The 24356-nt window shown below is 37.5% G+C and overlaps 2 protein-coding genes across 2 annotated transcripts in view; one reads left to right on the top strand and one right to left on the bottom strand.

Moving 5' to 3' along the window:
* The first annotated feature begins 1032 nt into the window (after positions 1–1032).
* Positions 1033–7839, top strand: gnat2 (guanine nucleotide binding protein (G protein), alpha transducing activity polypeptide 2). Its single transcript, XM_061987727.1, has 9 exons — positions 1033–1354; positions 3683–3725; positions 4117–4258; positions 5245–5402; positions 5495–5623; positions 5700–5829; positions 5910–6063; positions 6598–6809; positions 7055–7839. Exons 1-8 carry the CDS (start codon positions 1249–1251, stop codon positions 6786–6788), a joined length of 1053 nt encoding a protein of 350 aa, XP_061843711.1. The 5' UTR covers positions 1033–1248; the 3' UTR covers positions 6789–6809; positions 7055–7839.
* Positions 7840–9101: 1262 nt separating this feature from the next.
* gnai3 (guanine nucleotide binding protein (G protein), alpha inhibiting activity polypeptide 3) overlaps positions 9102–24356 on the bottom strand; it is a 38260-nt gene continuing 23005 nt past the window's right edge. The window contains exons 5-9 of the mRNA XM_061987726.1: positions 19724–19852; positions 18914–19043; positions 17422–17575; positions 16636–16843; positions 9102–11465 (exon numbers count right to left, since the gene is read on the bottom strand). Coding sequence (XP_061843710.1) covers positions 16653–16843; positions 17422–17575; positions 18914–19043; positions 19724–19852 — 604 coding nt within the window. The 3' untranslated portion in view covers positions 9102–11465; positions 16636–16652. The remainder of the gene's footprint in view (positions 11466–16635; positions 16844–17421; positions 17576–18913; positions 19044–19723; positions 19853–24356) is intronic.

The following is a 24356-nucleotide window of genomic DNA, read 5'->3' as shown; positions in this document are numbered from 1 at the left end:
ACTTGGAATTTACATAAAAATGTTCATACCAAAAATAAAAAAGAGCAATAAAAAAATAGATATATATTTTTTGCAAAAATAAAACAAAGAACCAAAGGCCTACAATATACCCACAAGTGTACCAAAGACAAAAACAATTCTAAGCGATGAAAAAGTGCTATAATGAATAAAATATGACATAAAGTACATACAAAATCAAGATAATTTCAACATAAAAACGATAATCAGAAATAAGAATGAAAAAATAAGTCAAAAGAAGATAAATGAACTAGTCATGACATTAGGTACGTGTGCCACAGTTTACGAATCACTGATCTACAGAATTTACAACGAGGGCTGTCTAAAATAACGAGTTAAATCATGTGATTAATGACCAAAAAAAAAAATATATGTTTTGAGCAAATAAATGGAGTGCATTCAAGTAACACATTACATTTTTTTCCTGCATGACATTCTGACAATAAAATTGCATTTGTGTCAAATATTGGGCTTTTTTAAATTAATTTATTTGAATTATGCAATAAGTAATAACCTGTGATTAATCATGATTAATTAAAATTCACAAGTGTAATTAATCTGATTAAAAAAAATAAAAATGTATATTTCCAGCGCTGATTGATATTCTGTGTGATTTTTTTGGAAATAAATGAAACATGTTTTAAAAAAAAAATCAAACGGTATTTGATTTAAAAAAAAATATTTATTTGACAGCACTACTTACAACACATTTTTATTGAGTTTCAACACAAGTTTGTTGGTAAAAAGTGATAACAACTAAAGGTAGGGACGAATATGTAATAATATAATAGGGCAACTATACATATACAACTACAATATGCACTCTAAAGCCAACCGTGTATTTCAATCAGTCATAAAGACACAATTTGACCACTACCTTTTCTTTACATCCTTCACATATAGGCCCCGTTAGACTAATGGGATTGGCTGGCCAATCAGGAAGAGTCATCTCCTCAGTAAGGGGTTTAGGAAGAGGGAATTAAAAGGTGAACCTTTGCTGGGCAGAGCTTGTGAATTGAAGTGAGCCCTGAGAGTCTCTTATCTGATCTTCAACTGACAAGACGGCAAGCAAGCCAAGAAGGCTCAAGCACCTCCCTCACAGCAGTCCCCCTCCGCCCAGAAATCGACTTTCGGCACAATTAGTGCTGCGCCAAGATTCTCTAAAGCAGCTCACAGAGGACCGGCAAAATTTCTATCCTTGAGGATCTTGAGTTTGCGGAGGCCGAAAGCATGGGTGCGGGAGCCAGTGCAGAGGACAAAAAGTCCAAGGAGTTGGAAAAGCAACTTCAGGAGGATGCTGACAAGGACGCCAAGACGGTCAAATTATTACTGCTTGGTAAGTGCACTTCTAAGGTTGTCTTGTTTGGGATGCAAAATATAGAGTTGTCATTCTTGGCAAACTTGTGAGGACAGTCACATTTGCAGAGCAGTCCATTGGAGACAAACAGTACAAGAAGGTTAAGATGAGAAATTATTCTCAACAATGCATAACAACAGTGAAGATGCAAGTTATAAGTGGAACAAACCTCATAATCAGACTAGGATGCAGGCTGATTTGCTGCATATTTAAGTGGCAGACATCACTAGATTGGTAGGATGTTGCACAAAGTTTGTCAGGGGATTTGCAAGCTGCATTCATTTATTAGGAAGAAGGAAGGCCTGCTTGCACCTGTCAGCAGTGGAGATGGGATGGAGGAGATTAGACAGCAGGAGTGAGATCCGACTGCAAGTTTATAGTGAATATGAAGAAGATTCTGCAGTTGAATGATCAAGTCTGCAAGGAGTTGCATGCAAGCTTTAAATTGGGACGTCTGACCAGCATGCTAAGTCTGAAAAAAAAAAAAAATAGCACAAGCGAGGCGCAGACGTTTCAATTCTTATGTAAGGACGTTGGCGCTTAAGAGATCACAGCCTTTGGTCTAAATGAATCGCAGCAAAGCAGCGATACGTCAATCCAATTAGCTAACAGGTTTAGTGCAGATCCACTTGTTGGAGGTCTTTGCTGATCCCTCAAGCGACACATGAAAAAAATATGAAGATTTGTCTTCATATTTTTATGACCTTGACCCTGTTGTTTGAATTGAATTGTTCTTTTACTTCACCAGCGCTTTGTGATTTTATCTGTGGAAAAACGCTTTATAAATAAAATGTACTTACTTTCCCTCACATAGTAGTAGTCCTATTTTGCATTATGGTTATTCAGTCAAATTCCAGCTGGGTGTAAACATGCTGTAGCTGATGCATGTTGGAAATTATGTTTAGGAGCAACTGCTGTACAGTGTGCCTTTTCTCACGCATTCAATCAGCAAAATATCTGAAATGTATTTTAAGAGATTATGCTTAGTTTAGCTTGGGAACTATGCGACAAGTGCACGGTCTGCAATGGTAAGAAAACAAACCTTTGTGTCTCTAAGATGACAAAAAACAGTAATCATAGTAAACCTTCCAGTGGTTCCATCATATGTACTCTATCACAAACAATAATTGCTTTTGCTTTGGTGATTGTGTTTTTCATAAAATGATCACAAGTCTTTAACTGCGGCTTAATAAGACAACTTAATTACGCAGGGCTTTGCGTAACACAAATATCCACTGCAGAGGATAATGCTTCTCAGGAGAATATGACACATCTTTCTTACTTGCAATCCATTTTACTTATAAAACACATTTCAAAAAACAATAAATATTTCACAAAGTGCCGCACAGTAGTTAAAACACATACAACTAAGAACAAGTCAAGTGTAAGAACCATTTAGCTAAAAAATAACTGTTTAGATGCTTTGTTGTGGTCTGCATACTTGTTTCAAATGCATGTTACAGAGTAAGTGTATATGTAATAGGGGCCCTACAAAAAAAATGGCAATTCTTATTTTATTCCGATTTTAAATGGATTCATATGTTTCAAAAATTGATGAAAATAAATAAAAACTTTTATTTTTTTTTTTTTTTAAACAAAACGCTTTTATGCCATTTCTACGCTTACTCTGTGTATACGTCATAAGTCAGCAGCTAAGAAGAAATTATTTAAAAGTGTGTTACCTGGAACTTGTTTTGAAAATGTTTTATTATCATTTCATACTAAATAATAGGTTGAGAGAATCGGTCTGAATCAAGAATCGTGTTGAATTGAGAATCAATTCCAAACAAAATTGTCACCCTAAGAATCTGAATGGAATCGTGAGTTGTTGGAAGATTCCCACCCCCAGTATGTATTAATAGGTAAAGAGGAAAAGGTAAGGGGTTTTAAATGAGGATGGATAGGTTGATTGGCAACACTAAAAGTGTCCCTCGTGTGTGAATGTTGTCTATCTGTGATGAGGTGGCGACTTGTCCAGGGTGTACCCCGCCTTCCGCCCGAATGCAGCTGGGATAAGCTCCAGCACCCCCACGACCCCGAAAGGGACAAGGGGTAGAAAATGGATGGATGGATGGATGCTCAGAGTGGTTATATCATGAGGATTATGCAGGGCAACCGCATCATAAAGTTTATTAATGTTTTTAATATAATGTTTAGATATGTGCCTTTGCGTAAGTAACCAGATAGTAAAGGAAAACATGTTTCAATGCACATTCTTTTGCCCTTTATGGCCCGGCCCGTGTGTCTGTGCAACGTTAAAGAGAAACCGAGGTAAACTGTGTCCTCTATCTCTGTCTTTCTCTGCAGGTGCTGGAGAGTCAGGGAAAAGCACCATCGTCAAGCAAATGAAGTAAGTGGACTCAATTGCATTTACCATTTCATCCACGCTGTGTCACTGTGTGTGAGCACTCAAGAGTGCGGCTCAGTTGATTGAATCAGATTGGTCGGCTGGCTCAACGTCCCGCCTGGATGTCGGCTTTGCTGAAGCCCTTTACCGAGGTCAATAGGTTAAACATCCGCTTACTCCCGTTTGTCAGCACTTGTTTTAGGCAGGAAGGCTCTGTTGCTCTTTGCCTTACAAGTGTTTACATATGTAGTGGACTTAATGTAGTATTGCATTCACACCAACACAAATGAAAACATGTAAAATATGGGATGTATCATATTGAAACTGTATACGTGTTCGAAATAAACTTCAACCAACATACTCACTGTCACTGTTTCCACCATCTTGTGTACAGGATTCTGCATCAAGGCGGTTACACAAAAGAGGAACAGCTTGAGTTCCGAGCCGTCATTTATGGCAACATCCTGCAGTCGGCTCTGGCTATCATCAGAGGCATGGAGATTCTGGGCATTGACTTCGGTGCTCCCTCTGCACAGGTCGACTATGACTCTACACCAGATAGTTTTGAATTACAATGGAACCTCTGAGGCGGAATGCAATCTATTCCGGGATGCTGCTGGCCACCCTGCGATTTGTTTGTATTTAGAAACAACTTTTACCTATAAAATACAGGGTCAGATGGTCGCCATCAACCATTACTAAGATTTCTGTCAATGACTAAATATAGCTGAAATGAAGCAAACTTACTCACCTCCAGTTGAAGTTTAAAGTTGGGCAAAGCATCTAAAGAAGCGGCAAGGGCGTCAAATTTATGCATCATGCTTTTTCATGTTCCCAACTGTCGTACAAGTATAAATAAGTGTTCCGAATTAACCGAATAAAACTAAAATAAAGCAAAACTCCTCAACCCTTGCTGATGTTTGATATTGGGCGAAGCATCTAAAGAAGTGGCAAGGGTGTCAGATTTAAGAATCTGGCTTTTAAATATTTATACAAGTATAAATAAATGTTCCAAATGAATCAAATAAAACTACAATAAAGCCAAACTACTCACCCTTTGATGATACAGTATGTGATGTTAACTGAGGTATTTAGTGCAGTGGCAAAGATTATGCATCATAATTTTTAACATTCTTAAATGTCATTAAAGTGTAAACAAATATTACTATAATTAAAAACACCAACAACTATCGAATGTGTACCTACCGGTGAATTTGATGACGCATTGTGGACATGCAATGAGCCACCAAGACAGAGACAGCTGTACCCTACAATAAAAGGACAAAAGCTCGCTTGACCTTGATTTTCAGTATGAGTACAGTACACTGGAGAAATAAATCCGTCCGATGCAAGTTCGGTGAGATATGTTGAGTTCATTTAAAGACATTTGATTCAGAGGTTTCCCTGCACTTCTCACTGAGCCAGGAAAGTGGAGAGTGTGATGGTTGAAGAAGAAGCTCTTTGTTGTCATTGCACAAGTACAACGAAATTCTAATGGATCTCTACTTTCCTGGAATTTTAGGAGAATGCTCAGAAGCTACAAAACTTGTCCGACTCCATCGAGGAAGGTACCATGCCTACTGAGCTGGCTGACGTCATCCAGAAGTTGTGGAAAGACTCCGGCGTGCAGGCCGGATTCGAAAGAGCTGCTGAGTACCAACTCAACGACTCTGCTGGCTAGTAAGTCCACGTCTTCAACTCTTGAGAACACCAAGCTGCTTCACAGTAAATGCGATAATGAGGAGACGGATTTCACTCTCTTTGTCATTCAGTTACCTCAACGAAATGGACAGAATCTGCAAACCTGACTACCTCCCCACTGAGCAGGATGTGCTGCGATCTCGAGTCAAAACAACTGGTATTATTGAAGAACAGTTCGCCTGCAAAGAGTTGCATTTCAGGTGAAAGACCCACTTTCAAAAAGAAAACTTTCCCATTCCTTAAAAGTCCGACACTGAGATTGTCTTTGGTACATAGGATGTTCGATGTGGGAGGTCAGAGGTCAGAAAGAAAGAAGTGGATCCATTGTTTTGAGGGTGTGACCTGCATCATCTTTTGCGGTGCCCTCAGTGCATATGACATGGTGCTGGTAGAGGATGATGAAGTGGTGAGTTGAACCCCACGAGCTGTCAATAAAGATCCTAAAAACAACTCGCCAAAGACGTTCTTCCTTTCTTATCATTTCAGAACCGCATGCACGAGTCCCTCCATCTATTCAACAGTATCTGCAACCATAGGTTCTTTGCGCTGACCTCCATTGTTTTGTTCCTCAACAAGAAAGATCTTTTTGAGGAGAAGATCAAGAAGGTCCACCTGAGCATCTGCTTTCCAGACTATGACGGTACAAACAACTACCTGTTAATGCTTTAATGGTCACGTATCAGAAAATGACAAACGAAACTTAGGGTCACACTCACAAGAAAGAAAGTTATAGGGTGCATTGGTTGTAGATTGGTTGTAGTATTTTATAAACAAAAGGAGAATATTAATGTGTGCCTGTCAGTCCTTAGATTTTTGGAAAATGTTTTGTGGAAAAAGTCGAGACACCTCTGCCAAAATCACTCAAATAGACCCAGTCCATTTTAGATGATCAAGTAAGACAAGACAACTTTACACCAATTTTGACAACACTGTTGTTTTTAGGCTGCTGTTGAAAACTAAAAATTAGCAACCAGAAACCAAAACGGCGACAAACCTCGACTGTTTTTGCAAGCACTGAACACAACCTATATGTCCCAACATAGCAAGACAGGTGTCCTGGCTGGTCCACTAATATTATAGACTGAAATATCCATCATCTCAGGGTTTCAAAAGATTAGACAAAGATGCTAAAATTGCTACAAAGTACATGACAAGTGATGTTTATTTATTCCAGGTTCAAACACGTATGAAGATGCCAGCAACTACATCAAGGCGCAGTTTGAGGAACTGAACATGAAGAAGGGCGTGAAAGAAATCTACTCCCACTTGACTTGTGCCACAGACACAAAGAACGTCGAGATTGTGTTCAACGCTGTCACAGACATCATCATCAAGGAGAACCTTAAAGACTGTGGTCTCTTCTAAGCAGCTCTGCGGTCACCCCAGGTAGGTTCTAAGATATGACAGGACAAATCAGTCTCAAAAAAACTTGTTTCCGTACATCTTGTCATGTTCTGATAAAGATGCTTCCAAGAAAAAAATCAACTTTAATGATAGCCTATGTTCCCAAAGAAAACCAATTATTTCCTGTCTATTGATCATCTATAAGGTTATAATATATAAGCAATGCAGGATTTACACAATCTTACGCAAGTTCTTCACAAAGCTATGTTTCACATCTCCTTTTGCAGAACTTAATTTGGCCCCTCCCACTCTGACATTAAGCGTGCTGAAGGAGCACCAGGGATCCACCAAGGTTTGTTGCGTTCATGCCAGCGCCTCCATGCCAAGTCTATGACTGCTCCTCTCCGAGCACATCTTCAACAATTACATCCTGCAAGTAGAGCAGGGTCGAGAGTCAACCCTTAATGGACATGCAGGTTTTTACTGTTTTTTCAGTTGCAAATACTAGTAGCATCCGGTATTCGAAGATGACCTCATCGCTCCCCTCTGACTACTATTATCCCTGAGACCAGCAATGAAAGAAAATACAATGAACCCAGAGTTAAAGATTAATGTTTTGTGTAGCATCATCGCTTCCTTGTTTTTGTTTTCGAGTACAGTAGTCGCTGTGGTCTTGATATTTAAACTGTAAAATGTTGCTGAGAAAGTATATTGCATATGCCTGCAGAATATCGAGATGACAAACCAAATTGTAATATAATTTAAATAGCGTTGATGTTTTCAATTCACCCAACATTTTAACCAAAGCAATGTATTTCTGACGATCAAACATGTTAGACAAACTTTGTACATAAGAGTAGTTAATTCATTATATTTTGAACAGTAACGATAACATTTGACATGTAAATGGTTATATACAGATCATATACAGTATATTTATACATATAAATAAAACAGAGAGAGGGAAACAGTACAAAGGAGTGATGCTTTATTAATGAAAAGGGAATGCAAAGCTACAGTTTATCCTTTCTTATGAAATGTAGAGGTATGTATTAAAGCTGCATTAACTTCACGTGTCTCTGTGTCGTTGTTTGCTCAATTCCAGCATCGTGTGTATACTGGAAAGATGGATGATAAAATTTGGTAAATTGTTGGCGAAAGTAACTCAAGGTCATTTTAAGCGTAAAGGAGCTAATTTAAACCACATTTTAATAGTAAGTGCTAAAAGAAACATATCCTGTACATTTATTTCCTCACAATGGAGCAATACATTAGTTTGTCAATGCGAGGGTTGTCCAAAATATTTTCCACTGAGAGCCGGAAACTAAAAGTCAAAGAATGCAGTCTAAAAAAAGGCATTATACATATATATTTAACCCTTAGTATATATTGGGCACTTTTTGTCCTTTTAAGTAATTTTTTGATCATTGATCATAGCTTTGATTGTGTTACTCCAAATTACCGTATTTTTCAGACTATAAGTCGCAGTTTTTTTCAGAGTTTGGCCGTGGGTGCGACTTATACTCAGCAGCGACTTATGTGTGAAATTATTAACACATTACCGTAAAATATCAAATAATATTATTTAGCTCATTCACGTAAGAGATTGGACGTATAAGATTTCATGGGATTTAGCGATTTGGAGTGACAGATTGTTTGGTAAACGTATAGCATGTTCTATATGTTATAGTTATTTGAATGACTCTTACCATAATATGTTACGTTAACATACCAGGCACGTTCTCAGTTGGTTATTTATGCCTCATATAACATACACTTATTCAGCCTGTTGTTCAATATTCTTTATTTATTTAAAATTGCCTTTCAAATGTCTATTCTTGGTGTTGGGTTTTATCAAATAAATTTCCCCCAAAAATGCGACTTATGCTCCAGAGCGACTTATATGTTTTTTTCCTTCTTTATTATGCATTTTCGGCCAGTGCGACTTATACTCCGGAGCGACTTATACTCCGAAAAATATGGTAAACAAGGTTTTTTATCACTTTCAATTTTAATATTGTTATGTTAAATTCTCTCTTAATATCAAAATATCACTGCGAAAAAAAGAATCCCCAGCGAAGTACCGCTAAATCCCCAGGGAGTTGAGAGTGTATAAAACATTTTTGGATTCATCTTTTTTTTTTTTTGTACTTTGTCATGGTTTAATTTATTAATTTTAATACAGTAAATTGAGAATAATTAATTTCATGCAAATATTTCAAAATTAAAAAAACTTACATATTAGTCCAAATAGGAATACAAAGGGTTAAAACAAACAAAGAAATACTTAAGGAGATAATTAAAACAAATTCAATTGATGCATTTTGGTGTCTGTTTTTTTTTTTAATGACATCAGTTTTTTAATACATAAAAAACATTCTTGCAATATGCATTTTCTTACGGCTGGAACATTCCGCCATCAAAACATTAAAAAAGTGGGTTCCACTGTAGATGCACAGCTAGACCGCTTCCAAAATGCCCGGAAAAAGTGGTACATGTCTGCTGCAAAACACCACAGGTAGGTGATGACATGAATGTGCAGTAAATGAGTGTCTCCATGGGGAAAGCCGCATAGTACATGTAAAATGCGCCACTCATGCACTTGTTATCAATTGTACATGCAGTCTTTGTAGATCGCATGCAACACAACCATCAATAGTACATTAAATTATATAATTTGCACACAATGTTTAACGTGTGGAATTTGGATCTTAGCAGATCATGCCCTCAGTGCTTATGCAGTGTTTTGGAATTGTTGCCACATTCTCTTAATCCCTTTGCAGAGAAAAGTGTTTGGACAAAGAAAACAAATAGCTTGCCAGTCCCAATTGTTTTCTTTGATTGTGTTCAAATCCATTGAGCAAAGGCACTGCTATTAAGTAAGTTAACAATAATTGTCTTTAAGCAGTTACACAATGAATACGGCAGGGCACTTGGACATAAATAAGATATGCCTTATTAGTTTGAAATTAATCAATTCCAAAGCCCCAACATGTGTTGCATCCGACCTCGCAAGAACAGTAATTGAAGAACACCTTTGCAGTTAAAACAAGTACATTGACAACAGAATCAAAGTTTGTGGATGAATCGGAATTTTACTTGTCTTTTAAAGTCTCTCTATTTACAATAGTTGATTATGCATAAACCCAAAACTTGCATTCACAAATCTTTCCCTGCATTTCCCACTACCCACTTGTTGATGTCTGTGGTGTGTTGTTGAGCTACACATACACAAGCAACGGCTGATCACGATCAACCATCACTTCAAAACACATATTTCAGAAAATACTCCTTCCCCTTTGCATCACAACCTTTACGGCTTTGTTTGCAAAAGGCCATTAAACGTCTTCCAGGATGATATCAACCGCCTGGTGGAAGATTTTTTTGATTTAAAACCAAACAAAGGAAGCACAGCCCGCATCTAATGATTTTAAAATGAGCTAATATAAATGCAGAGAGAGCCATGCAAATTCTAAATGGGAAAACTGGCTGATAGGACTTCTTTGAACAAAAAGTGAGGGAAGAATAAAGTCGTCTTTAGCATGAGGTGAGAGCGGCGAAACATAAATGCATGTCTTCATGGATTCTGAAAGAAAACGGCTTCGATATTGAGCCGACTAAGTGAATAACATTAATCAAGAAATTTCATCAACTCCCTTTTAGGAATTTCTGTGCTGTGATGTGTCTCAGTTAAAAATATAAAAATAGTTCAGTATAATGTACTACATAAAGTTAGACTGTGCTGCAGTGGAGTTCAGTAGAATTATATGTATGTAATGTATAATCTTTACCAAATACAAAACTATGTCCTCCACATAAGTTAAGGTACGTATACCGTATTTTTCGGACTATAAGTCGCGTTTTTTTTCATAGTTTGGCCGGGGGTGCGACTCATACTCAGGAGTGACTTATGTGTGAAATTACCGTAAAATATCAAATAATATTATTTAGCTCATTCACGTAAGAGACTAGACGTATAAGATTTCATCGGATTTAGCGATTACGAGTGACAGATTGTTTGGTAAACGTATAGCATGTTCTATATGTTATAGTTATTTGAATGACTTTTACCATAATATGTTACGTTAACATACCAGGCACGTTCTCAGTTGGTCATTTATGCGTCAAATAACGTACACTTATTCAGCCTGCTGTTCACTATTCTTTATTTATTTTAAATTGCCTTTCAAATGTCTATTCTTGGTGTTGGGTTTTATCAAATACATTTCCCCAAAAAATGCGACTTATACTCCAGTGCGACTTATATGTTTTTTTCCTTCTTTATTATGCATTTTCGGCCGGTGCAATTTATACTCCGGAGCGACTTATACTCCGAAAAATATGGTACTTTGCAAAGCAATACAGCAACCCAGTTTTTAAACTAAAAGCTATGTGTAACACAGATTTGCAAGATAACACTCAACCAGGTAAATTTACATATCAGCTGTGAAAAACAGACATACCGATGGTGTATCCGAGTCTTTACCTGCCACAGGAGCAAAGAACTCACAGTGATTGTTTGGCTAGCCACTCTCACAAATTACTTCATCTCTCTGCCATGACTAAAGTAATCATGACAAAAGTCTCCAAAATTGTGGATGTCATAGTTGCGGCTTAGTCCATTTGTAAAACAATTCCCTCTGCCTTTCCCGCAGTTAGCAGATACCAGCCAAGATCACCAGAAACCCCTTGTGACACCTGCAACAAAGCAAAAGATACAAAAGCAATCAACGGCTAAGCAGAATATACTGAACACTGTAGATTTGATGTTGCTGTTTCAAGTCAATTTTGTTCCGTTAAAATCTCATTTGTTAAACGTTTGTACAAGTTTAAAACCATGGCAATACTAATTTCCATTAACATGTCAATGGGGTTGTCCATTGACTCTCCTGAAGGAATAAATAAATAAAGTACTATCTATCTATTAGGCGGGTGGCACAATAACCAACCTTTATCCTGTATGTATGCATTTCTTTTTTTCAGTTAATACTAAACCATATTGTGGATTTAACATGATTCTTACACATATGTGCACTTCATGTGTATATTAATTAACTTTTCTTTGTGCTTATTTTTACAGTAACTTCATTGTAAAGACAATCAATAAACAACCTCAAGTTGTATTTTCACCTCTAATTTTTAGTACTGTTTACATAGTGGCCAAACTAAATTCCAATATTCAGGAAAGGCAGAATAATATATGTAAATAAACCAGAGGTGTAAAAGTCAAGTCTGTGTTACATTGTAGTAATAAAATAAGCAGCATGACAAGACACAGAATTGTCTTTAAAGTGACATACTGTATATTTAGTCTTTAAAAAAAATAGATGCGTCATAGCCAATTATGCAAATTACACAATTAAGTAATTTTGACACTGCCCCCCAGGTCACACCCCCACCACACCACTCACCCCCTCACCCTCTGCCGCATCAAATGAATTCCCGTTCTGTGGGAAAAACTGCTGAATGTACTGTTTTTTTAAACAGATAAGGCTGAAAACAAATGATTCAATCACAAGGTGCAGCAGGACTTACACATTAAGTATGCTTACTATAATATGTTTTCCAAATTTTCTAGGCAATGTGATATGAACAATAAAGATCCATCCATCCATTTTCTACCGCTTGTCCCTTTCGGGGTCACGGGGGGTGCTGAAGCCTATCTCAGTTGCTTTCGGGCGGTAGGCGAGATACACCCTGGACAAGTCGCCACCTAATCGCAGGACCAACACAGATAGACAGACAACATTCACACTCACATTCACACACTAGGGCCAATTTAGTGTTGCCAATCAACCTATCCCCAGGTGCATGTCTTTGGAAGTGGGAGGAAGCCGGAGTACCCAGAGGGAACCCACGCAGTCACGGGGAGAACATGCAAACTCCACACATGAACAAGCAAAATATCACACACTAATTTCAATGCAGATTAAATCATCTAGAATAGCAAAACCACTAAATACAGAGAAACTTCATTTGCAGAATCTTTTTTAATGGACGTCTTGCATTCATGATGGCTACCGCCGTTGTTATGTACGGTCATATTTCAGCAGTACTTTGAAGTAAAAAAGATTAGCACCCTGTTACATTTTGAGTATAATAAGCTATGTACATATATATTATCTTAACATTTTATATGTCTGTAACACTCTGTGCAAGGTGTGATCACTGGAACAAGGTGGAAAGTTACAATAAGGCACAAAGTCCTTACACAGTCTGTGGCCATAACCCAGCACAATAATAGCCATACATCGTGAGTCATTACATATTAGGGATGTAACGATTGATCGATACAGCGATAGATGGATTTATATTCCTAAATTTTAAGTATATTGATCTGTGCTTGGCAAGTTTGCCTTCCAAGAGACAAGTATTGATCCAAAATTGTTTGAAAAGGGAATCGATCAATTTTATTGATACTAGAAAAAGGAAAATATTGGATTAGAGAACGGTAAACTTTATATTAAGTTTAGCAGTTGTAATATTAAAGATTACGTTAAGTCTATCTTCCCGTCTGTGGCGTCAATAATACAAAAATGGCGGATATCTACGGTGGTCGAGAAAGGTCCTAAGAACACAAACGTCACAAGACAATAGTGTAATATTTGTGACATGTGTGTCTGTGTGCCTTTCAGAGATGGTGCTGTTGTGTGTGACGTGTGTGAGTCCTGCGAGAGTTTGGGTGTCTGTGTGTTGAGTCAACATGAGTGTAAACGTGAGTTGTGGCGAACAGCAGCTCTTGTATATATGTGTGTTTTGACTCCCCGAGTTTGTTACCGCTTGTTAAGTAAGCATCGAAGACAGTCGGAGTGTATCTCCGACTGTCTTATTCTACACTGCCGAGCATTTCAATATCATAACTTTCAGCTACAGCACGATTGCAAAAGCCACAACAAAAACAAACAACACAACACAATGATAAAGCTGCAACACAACTTTAAACCAGAGAAGACGCAGCCAACACAATGGATGTGACAGCGTTGCAAGTTCTGCGATGCACCGACTCACAGAACACAAGGAGAAGTCATTTGATGAGAAACAAATAAATAGAAGAGATGGATAACGGAGGCTATGGAAATTATGAATCGAGGTACAAACACCATCAACAGGGATGAGCTTCCGTTTAGCACACCAGGGACCCTGTCTATCATCGGTGACACGAGGGTGGATAACAGATATTGTATGGCCGGATCGGGGAACTTTATTTAGCAGGTAAATCTACTGGTAAAATGTTGGTTACTGTACTTTTATAGAAAAATGCTTGACTGTTTAAAATGTGAGCATAAAGTGTTTCTTCCTGTTAATTCAACCTAAAGTGTTGGTTGCTCTTTATTAAAATAAGATGTGAATGCATTGTCCATTAATTGCTGTTTACTTGCTTGTCTGTATTCATAATTCATTTATACTGAAAATATAGGAAACTTCACCTGCAGTGTCCGGAATCCAGTATTTATTTCACTGTCACTGCTTGATTTGTTTTGCTAAAAAGTGACTGAATCATATCGGCAACTCCATATATAGAATCAAGTCGTTGTTAAAATGAATCGTTACACTCCTATTACATATCATATGTTTTGTACATTATTAATTTTACAAAAAACATTACTTTTGGTAAAAAAAAATATTTAAGCAACGGAAAATCTGAGGAGTCAATTAAGTGCTGAAATACTTTTTAGTAAGTCGTGCTATAATAACAGAGTTTCAGAAAAGAGATGGGATTCCCATCACTAATACGCATGACATATTTACTGGTTGTATTTCCTGGTCTTGTCTGAATAGTTTCACCACGTCATGTCAGTCCTGCCCCTTCTTACCATGAGGGTAGTTTTAGCCGTCATGTCCCGCCCACTTGTAGCTCAACATAATTTTTTGCTTCTGCTCCACTTTGCTTTTTGGCTTGATTCATTTTGTTGTTATGTTTCAGTGTCTCCTATGTTTATATTCAAATAAAAATTTTTTAGCTCCCTGCTTGCCTGCTTGTCAGGTTTCCAGTCTGCTGAATCTCCAACAACACCCGGCTGTGATAATATTAGTTTGACATCCTGCTCACAGTTGCTCATATAATTATAGCAGAGTGTGGAAAAGAACACTTTAAAAGTAAAGCTATTATTTTTTTAGCCATTCTAGCCTTCATCTTTTCTTGTGCTGTCAAATGATTATTTAAAAAAAAAATCAGATTAATCAAACGCTTGAATTGTAATTAATCAACCACAATAATAACTCGCTTGCATAATTAAATTTAACTTTAAAGAACGTCTGCAGAGACAACTAACTTCCAACAATCTGGTTACTAAATATGGGCTCATATTTGGTCGCTGATAAATACTTGCTCATTATGAGTTCAGCAAAAACAGACTTCTTCTCTGTTCCCCTCTTGTCTTTGTGGAGACAAAGTGCACAGAGAGTCACAACACACGACAGAATGATTGTTTTGAAAACAAGGTGCATGTCCTTTACTGTGAGTTCCCTCCCGTCTTACGGTTTCAACAGAAACACAACTGACTCAATGGATCTCACATTGCTTTGTTTTTACTTGCTTTGGAACGTTGGTCAATACATACTGTAAATACAGTACAACTCAGGTGGTTCAACATCTTTTTTTAATAAGTTAGTCAACTTGCAATGTGTTTGGATATAGAACCAATTGCTACCGTAGGGAAAGGCACAAATTGAAGTCATCTGTTCCACCAAACTGTCACCATTATGAAACCTTTATTAACTCTAGGTAACCCGCTGGATCCGCCCCTTTTTGGATCGAATCAAGGTCCACAGATTGAGAGTGGAAAGCTTTAGCCAACGAGCTAAAAGCCTGAGCTGTCAGCTCATTGTTCAGCGCAACTCTTGTGGTGCCAGAGTGTGAGTTTTACCAATGTACACTCGCACAGATGCAATAGCTGACATCCGTTACACACACATGCACTATTCAAAGCCACATTATAACAACATGAATTGGCAAACAAGTGTAAAAATAAGTTAACTGTGGTGTAGCAAACATCATGTCGTACTATTCTTACCTGTTACTGTAAACGTATACAATTGTAAAAAGAAGGGCGGAAAATACTAAACAACAAAAAAAAGAGTAAACTTTACAGTCCATTTCTCTTTTAATTCTGATGTTGATTTACAGGCGCTTGAGCAGCCACTGCAATAGTTGTTTTTTGTGTTCCATTGATTACATGGTCATTGTCTTTGGAATAACTGTAGTGGCATTACACAAAAAAGTAAAAGAAAAAGCAAAACACAAGTGGAGATAATATCTTGATGTTATCTTGCAAGACATGCAGATGTTTCACAATACCTGGCATGCCTGACAATTTTAATCGACTTTAAATAAAAAAAAAACCTAAGATGACAGAAAGGCTAGCTTAGTGATATATGCCGCTATCACTGCTTTCCTGTCCCTATAATACTTTTGCTGAAATAAAATAAAAAAATAAAATAAAAAAAGAAGACCCCAATAATTTGAAACAAAGCAATTTTGTTAAAATGTCATTGACAAACATTTTTTTTATGTTTTCCTAAATATACATAATTTATTTGCTCAAAACTTGGTTACAGTATTATCTAAAGTCCGATCGGGGTGTATTTTGAAGCAAAATTTGTCACAGAGCACAGCCTCTCCTCACTCATCTTTGCACTGATATTTGACCTGATCACTGACCATATAACAACCTACGGAGCCTTTTAGATAATCATCCATAGGTCAAGTAAAAGAGCAAGTGCGTCGAAAAATTAATTGGGTGATTACTCTGTGTTGCTAAATGATTAATGCGATCATTAATTAACTCTTTAAATTTGACAGACCAAAAATGTGTAAAATAAATATAATATATAATCATCCACATAACCAGTTGACTAATAAGCTTACCTTCAGGTCCTAAATCTTTAGTAGAGTCCGATATCCGTCAGGTTGATTTTGATAATAACATCGGTGATAACGTCAAACACAAACTGCACATTCTGGGTGTCTGTGGCACAAGTAAAGTGGGTGTAGATCTCCTTGCTGGCCTTTTTTTTATTCAAGTCTTCAAACTGGCTTTGGATGTAATGCGCTGCCTCCTCATACGTGTTTTCACCTATATAAAAAAAGGCAAGTGTTTATGTCTAAATGATTAAATAAGAAAGTGAAAACAGCAGCAAAATAGCAAAGAACTGAACAGTGTCCATCGTGGACAGTGAGAACATTTTTCATCATTAAACAGACAAGCAATAACAGGTTAAAGTATATGTTTAGAATGAAGTCTAAAAGGCTGTTGTGGCACCGTGAGCTTTGGTTTGCTTTCTCAAACGTGTTCAACAGCAATAGCACTCACCTGTCAAATGTCAGCCACATACAGAAATTAAAGTAACAGACATTTAACATTTGTATCTTATAACCAACCTGCATTTACAAAAACACTTACTAGTAATACTTTTCTAGAAATACATTTGACAACTATATGGATATATTCAGTCAGTCAGAGCCAGAACATTCAAAGTCAAGGAAGTTTTGTTCATCGCTACAATATTTGTTGTGCATCCGAGAGAACTGTGTTTCAAGATAAGCGCAACAAATTACAATCTGATCGCATCATTGACAAGTATGACATATCGGTTATGTTTCCCATTACGTACATTAAGGTTAAACCTGTAGAATAGATGCTGTTTGTTTTACCTTTGTACTCGGGGTAGCAAATTGTAAGAGGACTCCTGCCTATCTTCTCCTCAAACAAGTCCTTCTTGTTGAGGAAGAGGATGATAGAGGTTCTTGTAAACCATTTGTTGTTGCAGATGGAGTCAAAGAGCTTCATGCTCTCATGCATGCGGTTCTGAGGAGAGAGACAAAGGCAAAGATAGAGCAACTTGGTTCTTAAACGTCATCATGTTGTACATATACACCACTGACGTGCGGTTAAATTCATACTTGGTGTTTAACTTGAGTTATATTCAATGTTAATTATAACAATAACAATAAACAAACAATACAAATAGCATTTGTTTTTTATCAGGACTTTGTCTACCCTTGATTTAAAAATGGTTGAAATTTAATTTTTATTTTCTTAATTTAAATGCTGATGGCTAAATTAGAGTGACTAATAGGAGTAGGCTTCATAAACCGATAAGTCGACTAATTGCTAAGATAGTTGATAGTCAGTTCGTCAAAGGCTGCTGCTCGCCTTTTAACTGGCACATAAAACATGAGCACATTACCCCCATTTTAACATCACTTCAATGGCTTGCAGTTTATTTTAGATTTCATTTTAAAGTTTTATTGATTGTTTTTAAATCTCTTACGGATTAGCGCCACAATAAATTTTAGACCTTTTAAAAATCTACACACCAACAAGGTCTCTGAGGTCTGCTGATCAATTTCTTCTTTTCATTCCAAAAACCCGGTAAAATGCAGAGGGTATCGTGTGTTTTGAGCTGTGGGTCCGAAATTTTGTAACGATATCCCTCTGGTTATTCGGACATCTCCCTCTTTAATTAATTTAAAATCATGTCTTTAAACATATTTTTACTCCTTGGCTTTTAAACCAGCTTGAGCGTTGTGTGATCCTAGTAAATGTTCTTTTCTCTTATGTATTTATTCTCTTTTTTTAGTTAAATATTTTTACACTTGACTGTTCTTAGTTTTGTTCTGCTTTTAAATGTGTTTCAACTACTGCGCAACACTTTGTTAAACTTTCGTTGTTTTTTTGCAATGTGCTATACAAACAAAGTAGATTGGATTGGATGACTCGTCGACTATAAAAAATAGTCCTATGACTGCACTGCAATAACAAGGTAAGGTCGTTTGCGCTCTAATCAGAGAGGTCTGGCTCCCAGCGGCCACATCATAGGTTTCCACCCTGTATAGAGCCAAGTGCACTTACAGTAGGGCGCAGTGCACTAAGAGGGAAAGCTTACTTGCGCACTAAAGCAAAGAGGATAGGCTACCGTAGAGTCCATTATAAGCTTCTACCCTATCAGGAAATGTGCATATGCAATGATATATATCAATTATTTTTTAAGTGATTGGAACACATTTGTAACACTGTTCAATGAACAAGTGTTCGTATTTCTTTGTTATCATTATTTGTTGTGTTCTATTAACATGTTCCACCTGCCTCTCCTGACCGAACATCCCTGATACATACAAATACCAAGAAGACAAACTAACAAACCATCTCTTCATCCTCAGCCAAGACCAGGTCATAGTCATTGAGAGCCACACAGAAAATGATGGCCGTGACTTCCTCAAAGCAATGAATCCACTTCTTCCTCTCTGAGCGCTGACCTCCGACATCAAACATTCTGGACATACAGAAAGCAAAGCTGTATAAATATAATCTTATTTGTAGCTACACCCTTTTATTAGACATTAGTATGGTCTCTTGCCAGCACAACACCTCTGAGACGGACAGAAAATATGCTATTCCAATCAATTTTCTCTTTTCTTTGTAATTATTGTTTTTAGGTGGAAAACCTGCCAGTTTCCATCCACTTCATTATCAATTGAAAACCCTAGTGGGACATTAATCCATCCATCACACAGAATAAACAAGACATCTCTTCTCTCTTTCTTTTGAAGATATGCAAATTAAGTCTTCAATCATCGTTTGTTACATTAGCATGAAAATCAGAATAATCGAGAAGAAAGCAGCCTCTGTCTTGAAACTAAAGCACTTTGAATTATGACAGTCGCATGTGATCCATCAGCAGTAACATTAATAGAAGTTTGCAGAAGTTAATATTTGGCAGATAGCAATCTAAATAGTGAACAACACTAAATGCAGTATAATTTATTGTGTTTGCTGTAGTAAAGCTCACTTTATATATCCCCTGCAAGCTATTTGGAGGCTCCAAACATTAGTGTTTATCTGTAAATCAACAAATCTCAAAGCTGGCCAGTAACCCATCCTCAGGTTATTTAATAATGGTATTTTTGTGGCACAGACACCCCATCTGTTGTCTTATGTGCAGCTTTTACTAACTTAAAGTAAAGATCTTTGAAGGTGAAGTGAGTTTCCACGATTCCTGTGGTTTTGACACGCGTCCGCAGTACATCTTGCTGGGTCGGGATGTAGTTGGGCTGACAGAGCCTGTCAAAGTCATTCAGATAGCTGCAAAACAGAATATATGGTAAAATAAGATCTCGGGTTAGTCGGCAAGACATGATCAGAGGCCAAAAACATTAAGGCTATGGGTGTATGACACTTAACACCAACAAAACTCTTCTGTGTTGTAACACAGTGTTTTTAGATAAACATTGTTTAATCGATTTAGAGTGCAGCAAAGTTTGGACAAGCACTGTGACTGAACACACAACTCCGAAATGTAATGTTAGCACAGATGCTAGTGTTAAAACAACAGGATAATATGCAACTGTATCAGTAAAAGAACTTGCTGACCTGACCGTGGTATTTTCAGGTTATATTACTACTAGGGATGCCAACACACTGAAAAATAAATAAGGGGCACTTTGTAGACAGGGCTGGCTGACCAGATTATCTTTACTCCTACCGGCACAGCAAAAAAAATTTCATGTTTTGCCGTTTATTTCTTTTTATTTGTGTGCAACTATTTTTATAACATTTGACTCAAACTTTAATTGTGTTAGATGAATGTTTAGGAGTAATACCTTTTTCAAACTTTTCCATTTTGATGATCTCATCTTGCTCATTTGGTTTGAAACCAAAATATTCCACAAACGGGACATTTGGCTTTGCAATCATATTTTTTCCTCCTAATTTCTGTTACCTCGGGGTGCTTCTCTCTAGCGAGTCGAGACTAGCAGGGCTCTGTCCATGCATCGTGTGTGTGTGAGCTGATTTCCTGAGACAAAGATTGTACAGTGCATCAGGAAAGTATTCACAGCGCTTCACTTTTTCAACATTTTGTTATGTTACAGCCTTATTCCAAAATGGAATGTGAAAACAAATATTTGTTTATTTTTGCAAATTTATAAAAAAATTAAAAATTAAAAAACAATAACATCACATGTACATAAGTATTCACAGCATTTGCTCAATAATTTGTTGATACACCTTTGTCAGCAATTACAGCCCGAAGTATTTTTTAATATATTCCTCTTTGCCCATTCCTCTTTGCAGCGCTTCTCAAGCTCCATCTGATTGGATGGGATGGGAAGTGTTGATTTTCATTCAGAATGTCTCTGTACATTGCTGCATTCATCTTAGTCTAGTCAGGGAGGTGACCAAGAACCAGATGGTCACTCTGTCAGAGTTCCAGCATTCCTCTGTGGAAAGGGGAGCACCTTCCAGAAGGACAACCATCTCTGCAGAAAACCCACCAATCAGGCCTGTATCATAGAGTGGCCAGACAGAAGCCATTTCTTAATAAAAGGTTTGTCAGTATGCACCTGAAAGACTCCCAGAACATGACAAACAAAATGTTTTGGTCTGATGAAACAAAGATTGAACTCTTTGGCGTAAATTCCAGGCATCTTTTTGGAGGAAACCAGGCCCCACTCATCACCAGGCCAATAACATCTCCACAGTAAAGAATGGTGGTGGGGGGATGTTTTTCACCAGCAGGAACTGGGAGACTAGTCAGGGTAGAGGGAAAGCTGACTGCAGCAATGTACAGAGACATATTGGATGAAAACAAATGGTTCTCATCCAACCTGATGCAGCAGAGGCAAAACTGCCCAAGGATAGGTGTGACAAGCTTGTGGCATCGTATTCAAAAAGACTTGACGCTGTAATTTCTGCCAAATGTGCATCAACAAAGTATTGATCAAATACTGTGAATGCTTATGTACACATTATATTTTTAGTTTTTCTATTTTTAATAAATTTGCAAAATAAAATATAAATTGTCATTCATTGTCATTGTGTGTAGAATTTTAAGGACAAAATTGCATTCATTCCATTGTGGAATAAGGCTGTAACATAAAAAAATGTAGAACAAGTGAAGGGCTGGGAATACTTTCCGGAAGCACTGTAGTTGACTGATAAGAAGACACGGACATGACAATTATTGATGACAGCAACATTATCAAGTGTATTCTAATGTATCATTTGATTACAGTGAGACAATCACATTAGAATTAAGCTTCATGTCTGCACCAGTTACCCTTCCTGACACAATCTAGTCTAGGAATTAACCTGCACCCTCCTTATTCTCTCATTGATGAGAGAATGAAATTGTAGTACAAAGTGTGTTTCTTTAAGGCTTTATACAGGACAGCGTATTTATATTTTGTTTTTAAAGAGACGGTTTGCTACCCTAATTACTACTGCTCTAATGTATGCTTCAAACAAAATAATCAAACTTAATCACACCTACAACACATTTGGTCATCTGCAGAGACAACTAACTTCCAACAATCTGGTTGCTGAGTACGAGCTCATATTTTGGTCGCTGATACCGGTAAATACTTGCTCATTATGAGTTCAACATAAACAGACTTCTTCTCTGTTCCCCTCTTGTCTTTGTGGAGACAAAGTGCACAGAGAGTCACGGCACACGACAGAGTGATTGTTTTCAAAACAAGGCGCATGTCCTTCACTGTGAGTTCCCTCCCGTCTTACTGTTTCAACAAAAACACAACTGACTTCATGCCCAATGCATCTCACATTGCTTTGTTTTTACTTGCTTTGGAACGTTGGTCAATACATACTGTAAATACAGTACAACTCAGGCAGTTCAACATATTTTTTTAATAAGTTAGTCAACTTGCAATGCGTTTGGATATAGAACCAATTGCTACCGTAGGGAAAGGCACAAATAGAAGTCATCTGTTCCACCAAACTGTCACCTTTATCAACTCTCGGTAACCCGCTGGATCCGCCCCTTTTTGTATCAAATCAAGGTCCACAGATTGAGAGTGGAAAGCTTTAGCCAACAAGCTAAACGCCTGAGCTGTCAGCTCATTGTTCAGCGCAACTCTTGTGGTGCCAGAGTGTGAGTTTTACCAATGTACTCTCGCACGGATGCAATAGCTGACATCCGTTACCAGGGGCGCCGCTAGGGATTTTGGGCCCCATGAAAATAATCTTTACAGGGCCCCCAACACAGTGTCATTATTTTTTCTGTATTAAAATTTCATCATCATTAGGGGCCTCTCTGGGCCCCCCTCCATCATGGGCCCCTAGAATCCGTCTCCTTTACCCCCCCCCCTTTTCGGCGCCCCTGTCCGTTACACACACATGCACTATTCAAAGCCACATTATAACAATATGAATTGGCAAACAAGTGTAAAAATAAGTTAACTGTGTTGTAGCAAACATCAGAAACAATTGTGTCATACTATTCTTACGTGTTACTGTAAACGTATACAATTGTAAAAAGAAGGGCGGAAGGTAATAAACAAGAAAAAGGAGTACACTTTACAGTCCGTTTCTCTTTTAATTCTGATGTTGATTTACAGGCGCTTGAGCAGCCAGTGCAATAGTTTTTTTTGTGTTCGATAATATGGTTATTGTCTTTGGAATAACTGTGTAGTGGCATTACACAAAAAAGTAAAAGAAAAAGCAAAACACAAGTGGAAATGATATTTTTGATGTTATTTTGCAAGACATACAGATGTTTCACAATACCTGGCATACCTGACAATTTTAATCGACTTTAAATTTTAAAAAAAACCTACGATGACAGAAAGGCTGGGTTAGTGATATATGCCGCTATCACTGCTTTCCTGTACCTATAATACTTTTGCTGAAATAAATCCTGATAATTCTGAATCTCAAAGTGATAGGGCTAAGAAACGTAATGCTAAAGTAATGCTGGCCTCTTTGCATTCACACAATAAATTGCTATGTGATAGTTCAACAGCTTTAGGTGCTGCTTTGACTCTCTTCTTGCTCAGGAATGCAATGCTGTGAGCAACAAGCTCACACAGCGACCCTTAAAAAACAAGACACATCTTGTCTCCTTTGGGCCCCAAGTGGAAACACTGCTGCTATTAAAGGGTGATGAGAAGGAAGATACAACATCACAACAACAAAGCACAGAACAAGACTAACATTCCAGAAATGGAAGTGGCTCGTTGTGCAATAAAGAAAGTATGAAACAAAGTGAAGGTTGAGATTAGCCAATATGACAGTTAGATATCTTTGTGTAACACTGACATATTTTCTTGTTTCTGTTTCATTCCAGCTTTCAACCACATCATGTGACTATAATATAAAACAGGGCTATTTGACTGGTGGCCCGGGGGCCAAATCCGGCCTGAGAATGACACTATAGTAAAAGTGGGAGACAAAAATGTTTGCAGCAAATTCCTAAAAACAGTTTACAGAACTAAAAACCGAGAGTTCTCCTGTTGTACAGAGAAACTTGGACCACTGTAAACACATTGAAAGATTCTTGCATTGACATTTTAACCTTGCTAGCAAAGAGAACACTGGGATCCAAACTTGTGATTTACATAACTGAGGCGTTCCTCAAGGCAGGCACCCTTTTAGGTCCTCTCCTTTTTGGCAGGTACAATTTCTTTTCGTAATGTGATTTATGTAACTAAGGTTCTGCTGTAGCTTGTTTACTTCAGATGCAGTCAGTAGTCATTTGTTCAACCTATTTGGTTATACTAGTGGTGTTCCTCAAGGTTTCATTTCAAGTCCTCTCTTTTTCATCATTTGGGCTATTCAACTGGTGGCCCGC

The sequence above is a fragment of the Nerophis lumbriciformis genome, linkage group LG01 (assembly GCF_033978685.3).
Source record: "Nerophis lumbriciformis linkage group LG01, RoL_Nlum_v2.1, whole genome shotgun sequence".
NCBI classification, from domain to species: Eukaryota; Metazoa; Chordata; class Actinopteri; order Syngnathiformes; family Syngnathidae; genus Nerophis; species Nerophis lumbriciformis.
This window is presented reverse-complemented; position numbering and strand designations above follow the sequence as displayed.